The 12,044-nt window shown below is 33.6% G+C and overlaps 1 protein-coding gene across 1 annotated transcript in view; it reads left to right on the top strand.

Annotated features, from left to right (window-relative positions):
- The window catches only part of LOC115890772 (Down syndrome cell adhesion molecule-like protein Dscam2), a 196,229-nt gene that overhangs the window by 108,204 nt on the left and 75,981 nt on the right, over window positions 1-12,044 (top strand). The window contains exon 6 of the mRNA XM_030911106.1: window positions 8,962-9,091. Coding sequence (XP_030766966.1) covers window positions 8,962-9,091 — 130 coding nt within the window. The remainder of the gene's footprint in view (window positions 1-8,961; window positions 9,092-12,044) is intronic.

The following is a 12,044-nucleotide window of genomic DNA, read 5'->3' as shown; positions in this document are numbered from 1 at the left end:
TTCCTAAAAATATATACAATATTATAAATGGGTACAGTTCAGTACAGAATTATAAATACAGTCTTAACCTAGTACCTTAACCTCTACTGACGATACCAATTAGTTATACCAATACCAAGTTATTTGAAAGTAAATTTGAAAATTGTTTGAATTTCGTTACTTCTTCCAAAAGCAATGGTACCCATCACTCTTCAGTATTTATATGTCGATTTTTATATAGTTTTTTATTCGAATTAGAACCTGTTAGTTCAAAGGCACCCTCATTTTCTACCGAGTCTGAAGTGTTCACTATGAAAAGGTCTTTCAGTACCAACCTCGCTTTGCTTTGTCCAGCTCAAGGTTTTCCAGCTCCTAGTTTCAAGTAAGTATCTTCTTTGAAAATCCTGCTTTTTCTCAACATTCGTATAGCACTGTGATCTTAGAGTTTACCGGACTTGCTCATTCCTCTACAATAACTCACGTTCTTCGATAGACAAACAGAAGCAAGGTTATTAGATCACCTTAAAACAATACATAAGAAAAATCTTTTATCTAGAACCTGTTGGATCCCGTCCACCAGCACTTTCTTCTGAATCTGACATATCCAGTTTAAAAAGAGCTAGTGGATTTAATATAGCTTTACCATGTCCTGCTCAAGCTTTTCCTAAGCCAAACTATAAGTAAGTATAGTAGTAGTTCAGGTATTTTTAATTCGTTCAAACTGCGATTCTGAGTGCGATATTTCCAGTTTGCAAAAAAGTTGAAAGAATCAAAGAGAGTTTTATGATACCCTGCTTAATACCAATCCTCTTTTTTCTACCAGCACTTTTTAATTTAGCAGATATATCCCAAACCAAACCAACAAGTGGTTGTAGTAGTTGTTGAGTCTGATATATTCTCAGACACTAAAGAATTCAATATAGATCGGTCTTGTCAAACTAAAAGTAAATCTTAATTATTCAGGGAAGCAAGGGTATCCAGGGTTTACTATTATAGTTTATCGCGCGGTTTCATAGTACTAAAATGTTCCTTTAGAGCCTGTTGGATCAAGAGCACCGTCTTTTTCGTTCGAGTCTCAGATTTTTATCACACGTCGATCTGAAAACAAGACATTTGCTCTTCTGTGTCCAGCTCAAGCTTTTCCAAAACCTAACTTCAAGTAAGTCAATGTTTATTGAGTTTTCTTATTTTTTTTTGTTGTAAATATGTTACTTACTTTTGAACACATAACATCCACTTCAAAGAGGTCTGGTTATTTTATATAACTTTTTGTATGAATAATGCTATTTTATAGTATATTTATGCCCTAGAAGTGAATATCATACTTCTTCAGCTAATGGTTCCAGTGCTGATCCACTTAACAAAGGTCTTGCAAAAAATGTTCTATCAAAATATCTTCTTTAAATGACATTGTGTAACCGTCTCCTAACGGAGGTTGGCTATCATCATTATCATCATCATACCGTCCACTGCTGAACAAAAGCCTCCCTTAACTCTAGCCATTTCCTTCTATTTTGTGCCACTTGAATCCAGTTTCCAGCCACCCTCTTAATGTCATCTGTCCATCGACTAGGAGGTCGTCCTCTGCTTCTATAGGCCTCGTGTCTCGGTCTCCATTCCACAAGTCTCTTTGTCCACCGTCCATCTGTCATCCTAGCCACATGTCCTGCCCAATTCCATTTAAGATGTAAGACAGATATCACCGCATCTCTTACTCCTGTTCGATTTCGTATTGTATGATTGGGTATTTTATCTCTGAGTGTAACTCCCAACATAGACCTTTCCATTTACCGTTGCATGACCTGTATTCTAGGCTATCATGGCTATCATCATGGCTATTTTTATTCTATTTTGGCTTGTGTTATTCCATACCATTCTCTGAGGTTCTTCAGCCATGATGTTCGTCTTCTGCCCCGACTACGTCCTCCTTGGATTTTTCCTTCCATAATATTCTGGAGTAATTGGTATTTAGGACTTCGTATAACATGTGCAAAATATTCTAATTTTTTTCTCTTAAGGGTTTTATTTTTTTACTTCTTCTTCTTTGTTCATAAGGCGTAACATGCATGCGACGATAACACATTGAGTTTCTTACATGACCTAAATTTTGAAGCTTTATAGCAAAAAAATATTTTTATATAAAATATTTTATATTATACTTAATATAGAAGCAGGGGTACCCGTTTCTGTAAAAATAGTAGCTATACTAAATTGTATCTTCTGTTTAGAACCAATTGGTTTCAAGGCACCTACATTTTCATCGGACTCGAAAACTTTCTCCTTTGTAAGAGACAGCAATCGGAGTTTTGCTCTTCTTTGTCCTGCACAAGCTCTTCCCAAGCCTAACTTTAAGTAAGTTCTAACTCCTTATTTTGAGATAAGAAATTTTTTGGTTGACCTAAGAAATTACAGACATTTTTTTAAACGTGAACAAATCCCATACAATTTTTATAGATGTAGATATGATGATCTTTTTGGCTTAGTTTATTCATGCTGAACATTAGCAGTTCAAAATCTAAAAGAATTTCGGACTTCCATTGTTTTTATTTATTTGGCTTGTAGAATGTAGAATGTTTAGGAGGAGAGTTAATCACCGCGACCTTATAGATCTATTGTGTTCCCGTTTCTTGAGTTATAACGAGTTATAACTCATCATACAGTCTCAGGGCTTTAACAAAAGCCAGTATCTGAGACGGCTCGACAACTATGAAACTATGAACCCTTCCCGGACACAAACGGTACAGGAAAAATTGCGAAACAGGAACTTGTAGAGAGAAACAAGCCCTATAACATAGGATACAACATATTAATGAACAGTGCTTTCCATAAAATCAATAAAATGAAAAATATTCGAAATAATATACACGTACTGATTTCTTTCGAAAATCGACAACTATGAAACTATGAACCCTTCCCGGACACAAACGGTACATTGCGAAACAGGAAATTGTAGAGAGAAACGGGCCCTATAACATAGGATACAACACTTTAATGAACAGTGCTTTCCATAAAATCAATAAAATGAAAAGTATACGAAATAATATACACGTACTGATTTCTTTCGAAAATTGACAACTATGAAACTATGATCCCTTCCCCGACACAAACGGTAAATTGTGAGACAGGAAATTGTAGAGAGAAACAAGCCCTATAACATAGGATAGAACATTTTCATGAACAGTGCTTTCCATAAAATCAATAAAATGAAAAATATACGAAATAATATACACGTACTGATTTCTTTCGAAAATCGACAACTATGAAACTATGATCCCTTCCCCGACACAAACGGTACATTGTGAGACAGGAAATTGTAGAGAGAAACAAGTCCTATAACATAGGATACAACATTTTAATGAACAGTGCTTTCCATAAAATCAATAAAATGAAAAATATACGAAATAATATACACGTATTGATTTCTTTCGAAAATCGACAACTATGAAACTATGAACCCTTCCCGGACACAAACGGTACATTGTGAAACAGGAAATTGCAGAGAGACACAAGCCCTATAACATAGGATACAGCATTTTAATGAACAATGCTTTCCATAAAATGAATAAATTGAAGAATATACGAAATAATATACATGTACTAATTTCTTTCGAAAATCGACAACTATGAAACTATGATCCCTTCCCCGACACAAACGGTACATTGTGAGACAGGAAATTGTAGAGAGAAACAAGTCCTATAACATAGGATACAACATTTTAATGAACAGTGCTTTCCATAAAATCAATAAAATGAAAAATATACGAAATAATATACACGTATTGATTTCTTTCGAAAATCGACAACTATGAAACTATGATCCCTTCCCGGACACAAACGGTACATTGTGAAACAGGAAATTGCAGAGAGACACAAGCCCTATAACATAGGATACAATATTTTAATGAACAGTGCTTTCCATAAAATCAATAAAATGAAAAATATTCGAAATAATATACACGTACTGATTTCTTTCGAAAATCGACAACTATGAAACTATGATCCCTTCCCCGACACAAACGGTACATTGCGAAACAGGAAATTGTAGAGAGGAACAAGCCCTATAACATAGGATACAACATTTTAATGAACAGTGCTTTCCATAAAATCAATAAAATGAAAAATATATGATACGCATTTATTTGGCTTACGTGTAAGCAAAATAAATAAAGAAAATGGAAGTCACAAATTCTTTTAGTTTTAATACTGAACCATTGTCTACCACATTCAAATTAGCAGTTTCTTAGTGGTTTTAGAATCAGGTCCTTGGAGGAAGGCCTTACTATGCCTACCACTTTGCTTTACTTGTCTGCTTCTCTGGTGGTCGGTCTGCTTTTCTCTGATACAGAATTTTACTGCACTATGCGTCATACATTTTGGTATTCCTAGTACTGGCTCTGGATCAAGATAGGATTCCTATCAGTTTTGCTTTGCTAGTTTGTCGGATTTTTTATTGCCTTATTGGTTGCCACTATGGCCCTGCATCCAGAATAATTATCCATAGATTACCCACACCAATACACTCTATAAAAATACAGTAGAAAGTTTTGTCGTCCTTTTAAGTCAAACATTTACGAAGTTATAAAATATTTTTTGGTGATTAAAGTTTTCAAACAGATTCAAAAAAAAGTATCCTATCCTTTTGGTACCTTAACAAATATTTAAACAAGATGTTTTTTTTATGTTTTTTAGAACCTATCGGTTTTAAAGCACCAACATTCGCCACAGAATCGAAAGGTTTTATTCGAGTTTTCGACAAAGAAATAGGAAAAAGTTTTGCGTTACTTTGTCCAGCTCAAGGACTACCCGCACCAGTATTTAGGTATTTGTCTCTTTCGAAATGGTTGCATGAAAATCCTATCCTTGCATGATGTTTTTTTTCTAGAACCATTAGCAGGGGTAGCACCAAAAGCTAAAGACATCAGTATCTCGAGCTTAAATATATTGGTTAGAGTAGAGTCTATAGCCATACTCACTTGTATGGTACAAGGGTTTCCTACGCCAGTCTTCAGGTAAGAGTTTTGAAAAATAGTATCTCTGTTGAGATGTTAACTTTGTTAACTAATAAAGTATTATTTATGTCACTTATTGAAAAAATTTCGTTTAATTACAAACATTTCCTGAAATTTCTTCAAAAACGTTAAAAATCAAATAAATATATGAGCTAAAATATGAATCTTTATAAAATTTTTGGAAGACCTCTTTTCTTAAAGTTTGGAAAAAAATATAGACTGTGTCATTGACGTAAGCCAGGGTACCCAGAACTAATATAAATTTCCCATTTAAATATTCTAAAAAATAATTTCAGAACCTACAGGGAAGATAGCACCTAAACTTCCTGGTCAAAAATACGATGGTGGCAAAATATACCTTTCTCCTTCTAATTCAACTGTTGTGCTCACCTGCGACGTTGTAGGGTACCCAGTCCCAGTTTTTAGGTACTATTCTAACATTTATTTATTTAATAGAACCCACAAATAACATTCCTCCCAAATTGCTTGACCAGAAAGTCCGTTATACTTTGGTACTAACAAAAATAGACGATCCTGTCTATATTTTGTGCCCTGTGGTTGCGTACCCTGTTCCACTATATAGGTAGGTACTTCAAAATATAATATGGTTTTATTTTTTGTTTCTCAGAACCCACAAATGATATTCCTCCCAAATTGCTTGACCAGAAAGTCCGTTATACTTTGGTACTAACAAAAATAGACGATCCTGTCTATATTTTGTGCCCTGTGGTTGCGTACCCTGTTCCACTATATAGGTAGGTACTTCAAAATATAATATGGTTTTATTTTTTGTTTCTCAGAACCCACAAATGATATTCCTCCCAAATTGCTTGACCAGAAAGTCCGTTATACTTTGGTACTAACAAAAATAGACGATCCTGTCTATATTTTGTGCCCTGTGGTTGCGTACCCTGTTCCACTATATAGGTAGGTACTTCAAAATATAATATGGTTTTATCTTTTGTTTCTCAGAACCCACAAATGATATTCCTCCCAAATTGCTTGACCAGAAAGCCCGTTATACTTTGGTACTAACAAAAATAGACGATCCTGTGTATATTTTGTGCCCTGTGGTTGCGTACCCTGTCCCACTATACCGGTAGGTACTTCAAAATATAAAATATGGTTTTATTTTTTTTCTCTCAGAACCAACAAATAATGTTTCTCCTAAAAAAGTCGGTGAAGAATTTGGAGGTTGGAGAATACTGAATGTTGGAACTAACGGTACTGCTTGGTTGACCTGTCAAGTTAGCGGGTTCCCTGTTCCAAAATTTCTGTAAGTTTTTTTCAGGGTTACACATGACTCTTAGGATCAAAGATATAACAGTTCTTCAGAACTTAATTTTAAGCGTTTGTCAATAAATACATAACCTTTATCAGATGTTATAAGCTTTTTACAATTCTGTAGGAGTTATACCCTATCCCAACTAGGTACTCACTTGGTTTAATTCTGAAGTTCAGAAAATTTATTTCAGAACCAACTAATAATGTAAGTCCCAAAAAAGACTTGGCAAAGTTTGAGGGATGGCAAGTATTAAGAGTTGATCGGAACGGTACTGCCTGGCTTACTTGTCAAGTTACTGGATATCCGGTACCACGATATCTGTAAGTAGATGTATTTCCCAGGTCCATTTTGTGTTTTAATTAATATATGTGGCGTTTTCTCTTGAAGACCCTCATCTACTACCACTTGAGTTTATTTTATCTCAGATTTTGTTTCATCCTCAGTACCCAACTTTTTGAAATTTTGAGTTTTCCCGAGATTTTTTATACAGGGTGGACCGAACCGTATTCCGGAAACTTCAGCAGCATATTCTGTTGATAAAAATAAGTAAAAAAGTTCATATAAATGTATGTCCTAAATTGCTTAGTTTTGGAGATACAGGGTGTAGAAGTTTGATTTTTATTTTGATTTCTTCCAAATAATTTCTGAAGTAACGTCAATATTTGGATGAAAATTGGTATCTGGGAGTTTTTTAACATGAGAAATTTGATTTTGATGTCAATATAACTCCTATTTGTAGGGGGCGCCACCTACATGTGTTTTAACTGTTTTGAAGAGTAATAACTTTTCGTCCATACCTGGTATAAAACTACTGAGTGAAAAAATACACATTTCCGTGATTTTTTACGTGAAAAATGTCTGTGTGTTGTCGCACAAAAACATTTCAAATTTATGATTTCAGTCTAATAACTATTTAGTCAACGTGTTTAATTTATGTCAATGATGACAGGTATTGATAATTTCGATTCCAAATATCTCGAGAACCCTTACCCGTAGCGATTTTTACCAAGATATCTTTTTTACGTAAAAAAAGTCGTAAATGTATATTTTTTTACTCACTAGTTTTATACAGGTACGAACGAAAAGTTATTACTCTTCAAACAAGTTAAAAAATATCTAGGTGGCGCCCTCTACAATTAGGAGTCATAATGACATCAAAATCAAATTTCTCATGTCAAAAAACTCCCAGACAACTGTTTTTTATCTAAATATTGACGTTATTTCAGAAATTATTTAGAAAAAATCGAAATAAATATGAAACTTCTACATCCTGTATCTCCGAAACTAAGCATTTTAGAACGTACGTTTATATGAACATTTTTACTTATTTTTATCTGCAGAGTATGCTGCCGAAGTTTCCGGAATACAGTTCGGACCACCCTGTATTAATCTTTTTGTTATACATTTTTCGACAGTTATACTCCGTGTAATATACTATTTTTGCCCCTATTCCAACAAATATTACTGATTCTTGAAATGAAACTTCTTCTCTCTACACGCTGGATGGGGGGATTAAACATTCAAGGCCGTGACACACGAAGCGAGACAGTCTACGGGTTAGAAATACGTAGAGACGCGACGTGTTTTTGTGAGCAGTCCAGAAATATTGATATTTTCATATTAATTTTGTGAAAGTGAATCAAATCATTCATAAATTTTTCATTTTACACGTATAAAACTATTTGTTACACGTAAATTTTTTTTTAATTTATTACTTTTTGAACACTTCACTTTTTCAAACATGTCCTTCAAATCCTTCAATTTAATAGCTGTTATGTCTGTCAAACGACAAGATCCTTGATAGTGATAGATGTGTCTGTCATTTTAATTTCAAAGTAGTTTATTTTATTTAAAAAAAAATAAGTTGGTACAACTGGAACACATAGCAGGAAATTAATATATTTAAAATTTGATTGATAAGTGATTACTTCAAAATATTGTGAAAAAGAAAACTGTATAAAAGCCAAGCCTCAAAAATCCAAAGTCGAGTTCATATGCATCGGCGTCCGTTTATCGTTCCGTCAAACCAATAAAATTGAAATATGATCTCTCATTTTTGAAATAAACTAATAAAACTGGTTAAAAACAACAAGAGACGACGTATGACGGATTTATATTTAAACCCATCCATAGTTAACTTAAAATATAGAAACTTTTTTTCGTAAAATAAATAGATTGGTATTGGACGTCATTTGCTTTTCTTCTGTCATCGTCTGTCGAAATCTTACCTGAGAAAAAAAGGAGAGTATAGTAAGAAGTTTCACTTCAAATATTATGCGCATACAGCATGATAGAAAGAATACAAAGTATGATATTGCGCAGGTTGGTCACTACGTCACAGGTGATAAACGGCACCATTGGTCGGCAAGCTCCGCGCGTCAGTTTCAAATTGTCAAACAGTTGACATAATAAATGTGAAAATAATTTTTCAAATGTCAAGCTCGATGATTTGACATAACTTTTGGGGGTTATGTCTTAATTCTGCCCTATTTTAGGTCTTTTTTTATTAGTGGCAATTGAATGACATGGATATTTTTTGTATGGCGATTGACGTCACAGGTGGCATGCGCAAACTTAACGAAATTGTAGCCGCTATCGATCATACCTTGTTTTCTTTGTACCATGCGCCTACAGCACACACCCATTTTTTTTAAAGCGAATTATTATTTTTGCATTGTTTCAACATAGAACCCACCAATAACGTCCCACCTAAAAAAGACGGCAAAAAGTTTGAAGGATGGGAAATTTTGTTAGTACCACAAAGCGGTACTGCCTGGTTAACCTGTCAAGTAACAGCTTTCCCAGCACCACGATACTCGTAAGTAATTTTTCTTCCGAACATCAGATTACTTCAAGCAAGGGTACTCATCTCCGAACATCTCTATAACTTATTGGTGTTTTATACGTAGTATTCTAATATCTTAGAACCGACAAATAACGTACCACCAAAGAAAGACGGTGAGAGATTTGAAGGCTGGAAAGTCACGTTCGTACCTCTCAATTCGATTGCTTGGCTTACATGTCAAATAACCGGATATCCAGTACCCAAGTACTTGTAAGTTCTTTATTTTACTCTTAAGGCTACAGGTAATGTATGAATTTGCATGCCATTCATGGTTAGAAGTAGAAAACACTTTAAAATTGCGTTTGGATACCAATCTGGGGTTTCTAGTACCATTTTGCTTCATCATTTTAATGTTTAGAATACTTTAAAGGAAGCTTGGCTAAGGTTTCTTAAGTAAATTCCATTTTAAGTAGCCAATCTTCCTTAACAGACATAAATCAATTTATATGGTTATTTTATAAAAAAAAAATCTATAATATTAATCGAAAGTTAACTACATTTTATGAATATGGTAGATAAGAATTCAGTAATTAAATTTTTAATATTTATTGTCTTTATTTTCTCTTATCTCCAACATGTTTCAGAGTGACTAATGAGTGGAATTACTCAAATATTTTTTAACTTTCTATGCTTAATTTTGACAAGTCTATAACTTTTTTCCTTTGCGAATATTTTCGAAATCTGTTTGGTCTCTTTCTTTCATCTGGAAAAATGGAAAAAAAGGAAATTGGAAATTTTACTTTATCAGAAAAAGTTACCATAGTTATTAAATACTATAATCAACAAACCCTGAAAAAATGAGCTTAGAATCAATAAACCTGAAAAAGTTACTGAGTGGACATGTCGATGATTATGTCGATTTGATGATTTTTTGAGCAAAAAGTATGAGGAATTGTTGATTAAAGTATTTAATTGCGTCCTCTTTTCTTGAGTTATAACTCATCATAAAGTCTCAGGGCTTTGATGTTGTGGGTATTATTATTGCTCGGTACACTGAAAGTTTCGTTTTTGTGCTCAAGTCATGATTGTAGAAAACCCTGTCTTTTAATTTCCATCCAAGTCCCAAAGTCTCATGTCCAGGAATCCTCAGTGTTCCACATTTCTTGTAATTGCTGTAATGTTTTTGCAACTAGAGTGCAATTTAAGCATCTCTAGGTATTCATTGACCAACTTCGAATTGATGCTATTACTTCCTATCCAAGATAAGTTGTACGCATCTTTCGATAGCGCGAATTTCTGCCTGATTGCAGATGAAAGACCAATGAAAAAATGACCAAATCTTTTTCGAAAAATTTCGCAGAGAAAGAAAGTTATAGAGTCATCATAATAATTATGATGTTACTTAATTATTAAGTAACAAAGAAAGTTACAAAATTATTTCAAAAATTGCATTCATTTGTGGGATAGTCACTAGATTTTAAAGTTATTCAATGGGTATATCAATATTTTAAGAAAAAAAAATTAAAGGTTGCAGATTGTCTTGATCTTTATACACAGTTTGCTGAAAATGCTGTTAGTATTTGCAATAAAAATGTTTTGTTTTTAATTCTTCACTCTTTCCAATGATGTTTCGAGTTGTGTTGAGTTGTTGGCAACACGTCAAATAATCAGAAACTCAAGTTATTGAGGAAGAGCTTCATTGAAAAAACTAGCATAAATTTAAAAAAGCAGGGTTCATTTCAAGTGAAATTTGCAACAATCTTGCAAAAAATAATAATGAGTATTAATGTTACAATCCTTAGTGATCAATAGCCATTAATGTTAAAGTTGGAAAAAAAAAATTCGAAAACTTTTATAGTTTCCAGCATTAAATATTTCACACAGAATTGCAAAATACTGTAAAATAAAATAAAAGTATATCAGAATTTCTTAGTGTAGCTTATTATTAAAATAACCATTTACTTTGGATGGCTGTTTCGATAATTTTGTCTTCCCCTAATATAATTAAGTTCTTAATTTTGTATTGGTTCGTTTCAGAACCTACAAATAATTTACCTCCAAAACTCGTCGGGGAACCCATCCCATGGAGACTAGCTACTTTTCCACAACACACGGATGGGGTTATCCTGTGCCCCGTTGTTGGTTATCCAAACCCTATTTTTAAGTAAGTTTTTGTAGATGAATATAAAGTACGCTTTTGCTTGCTTAACATATACATTCGAGCATAATCAGATCTAGCTTTTCTTGCAAATAATGTCTACCAAAAATTATAACATATTGCTTCGCTTTTTTTGCTTGATGTTCCTCATTAAATCATTTTTTTTAGACCAAATGGTTAATAGTATCTAATACACAAGCTAAAAAGTCTGAAAAATTGACCTCTCACTTATTTTTTCCTAAAAAAACATATATTTATCAATAATATTTGTTTCATAAACGAATGGAGTCTACTGAAAAAAAAAACAACAGACTAAACTAGAGACAAACCAAAGAAGAATCTTAATTTAAATCGAAGATTTATGATTTCTAAGAGTAATTTTAATAAGCACTAAGCACTATTCACTTAGATGATATCTGGAAAAAATGGATCAAGATTCAAGATGGAAGTTAATCACCGCGACGACGTTATAAATCTATTGTGTCCCCTTTTTCTGAGTCATTATCATACAGTCTCAGGGGTTTGACAAAATCCAGTATTTGGGACGGTTTTACAGAGGTTAGTTCTCCATCTCCGATAGCACTCATACCAAAGTTTATAGCACGAATGGTTGTCGTCTCGGCGCACTCAGTGATGAGGTTTTTAGGTGTTTCCCATTTTCCCCACAGAATCTGCATTGGCCGTTGTTTTTTGCTTCAATCTACTGAAGTGTTCATTGAGGAGACAGCGTCCTGTTGGACCCCGTGACAATCCGAGGATTGTTCTTACTTAAATCAAGGAAAATATTTGATTTTTCTCGGTTGCAAGTCCTGAGAAATTTCTTCGAGT

Source organism: Sitophilus oryzae, unplaced genomic scaffold (assembly GCF_002938485.1).
Source record: "Sitophilus oryzae breed Bouriz unplaced genomic scaffold, Soryzae_2.0 scaffold_910_pilon_pilon, whole genome shotgun sequence".
In the NCBI taxonomy this organism is placed as follows: Eukaryota; Metazoa; Arthropoda; class Insecta; order Coleoptera; family Curculionidae; genus Sitophilus; species Sitophilus oryzae.
This window is presented reverse-complemented; position numbering and strand designations above follow the sequence as displayed.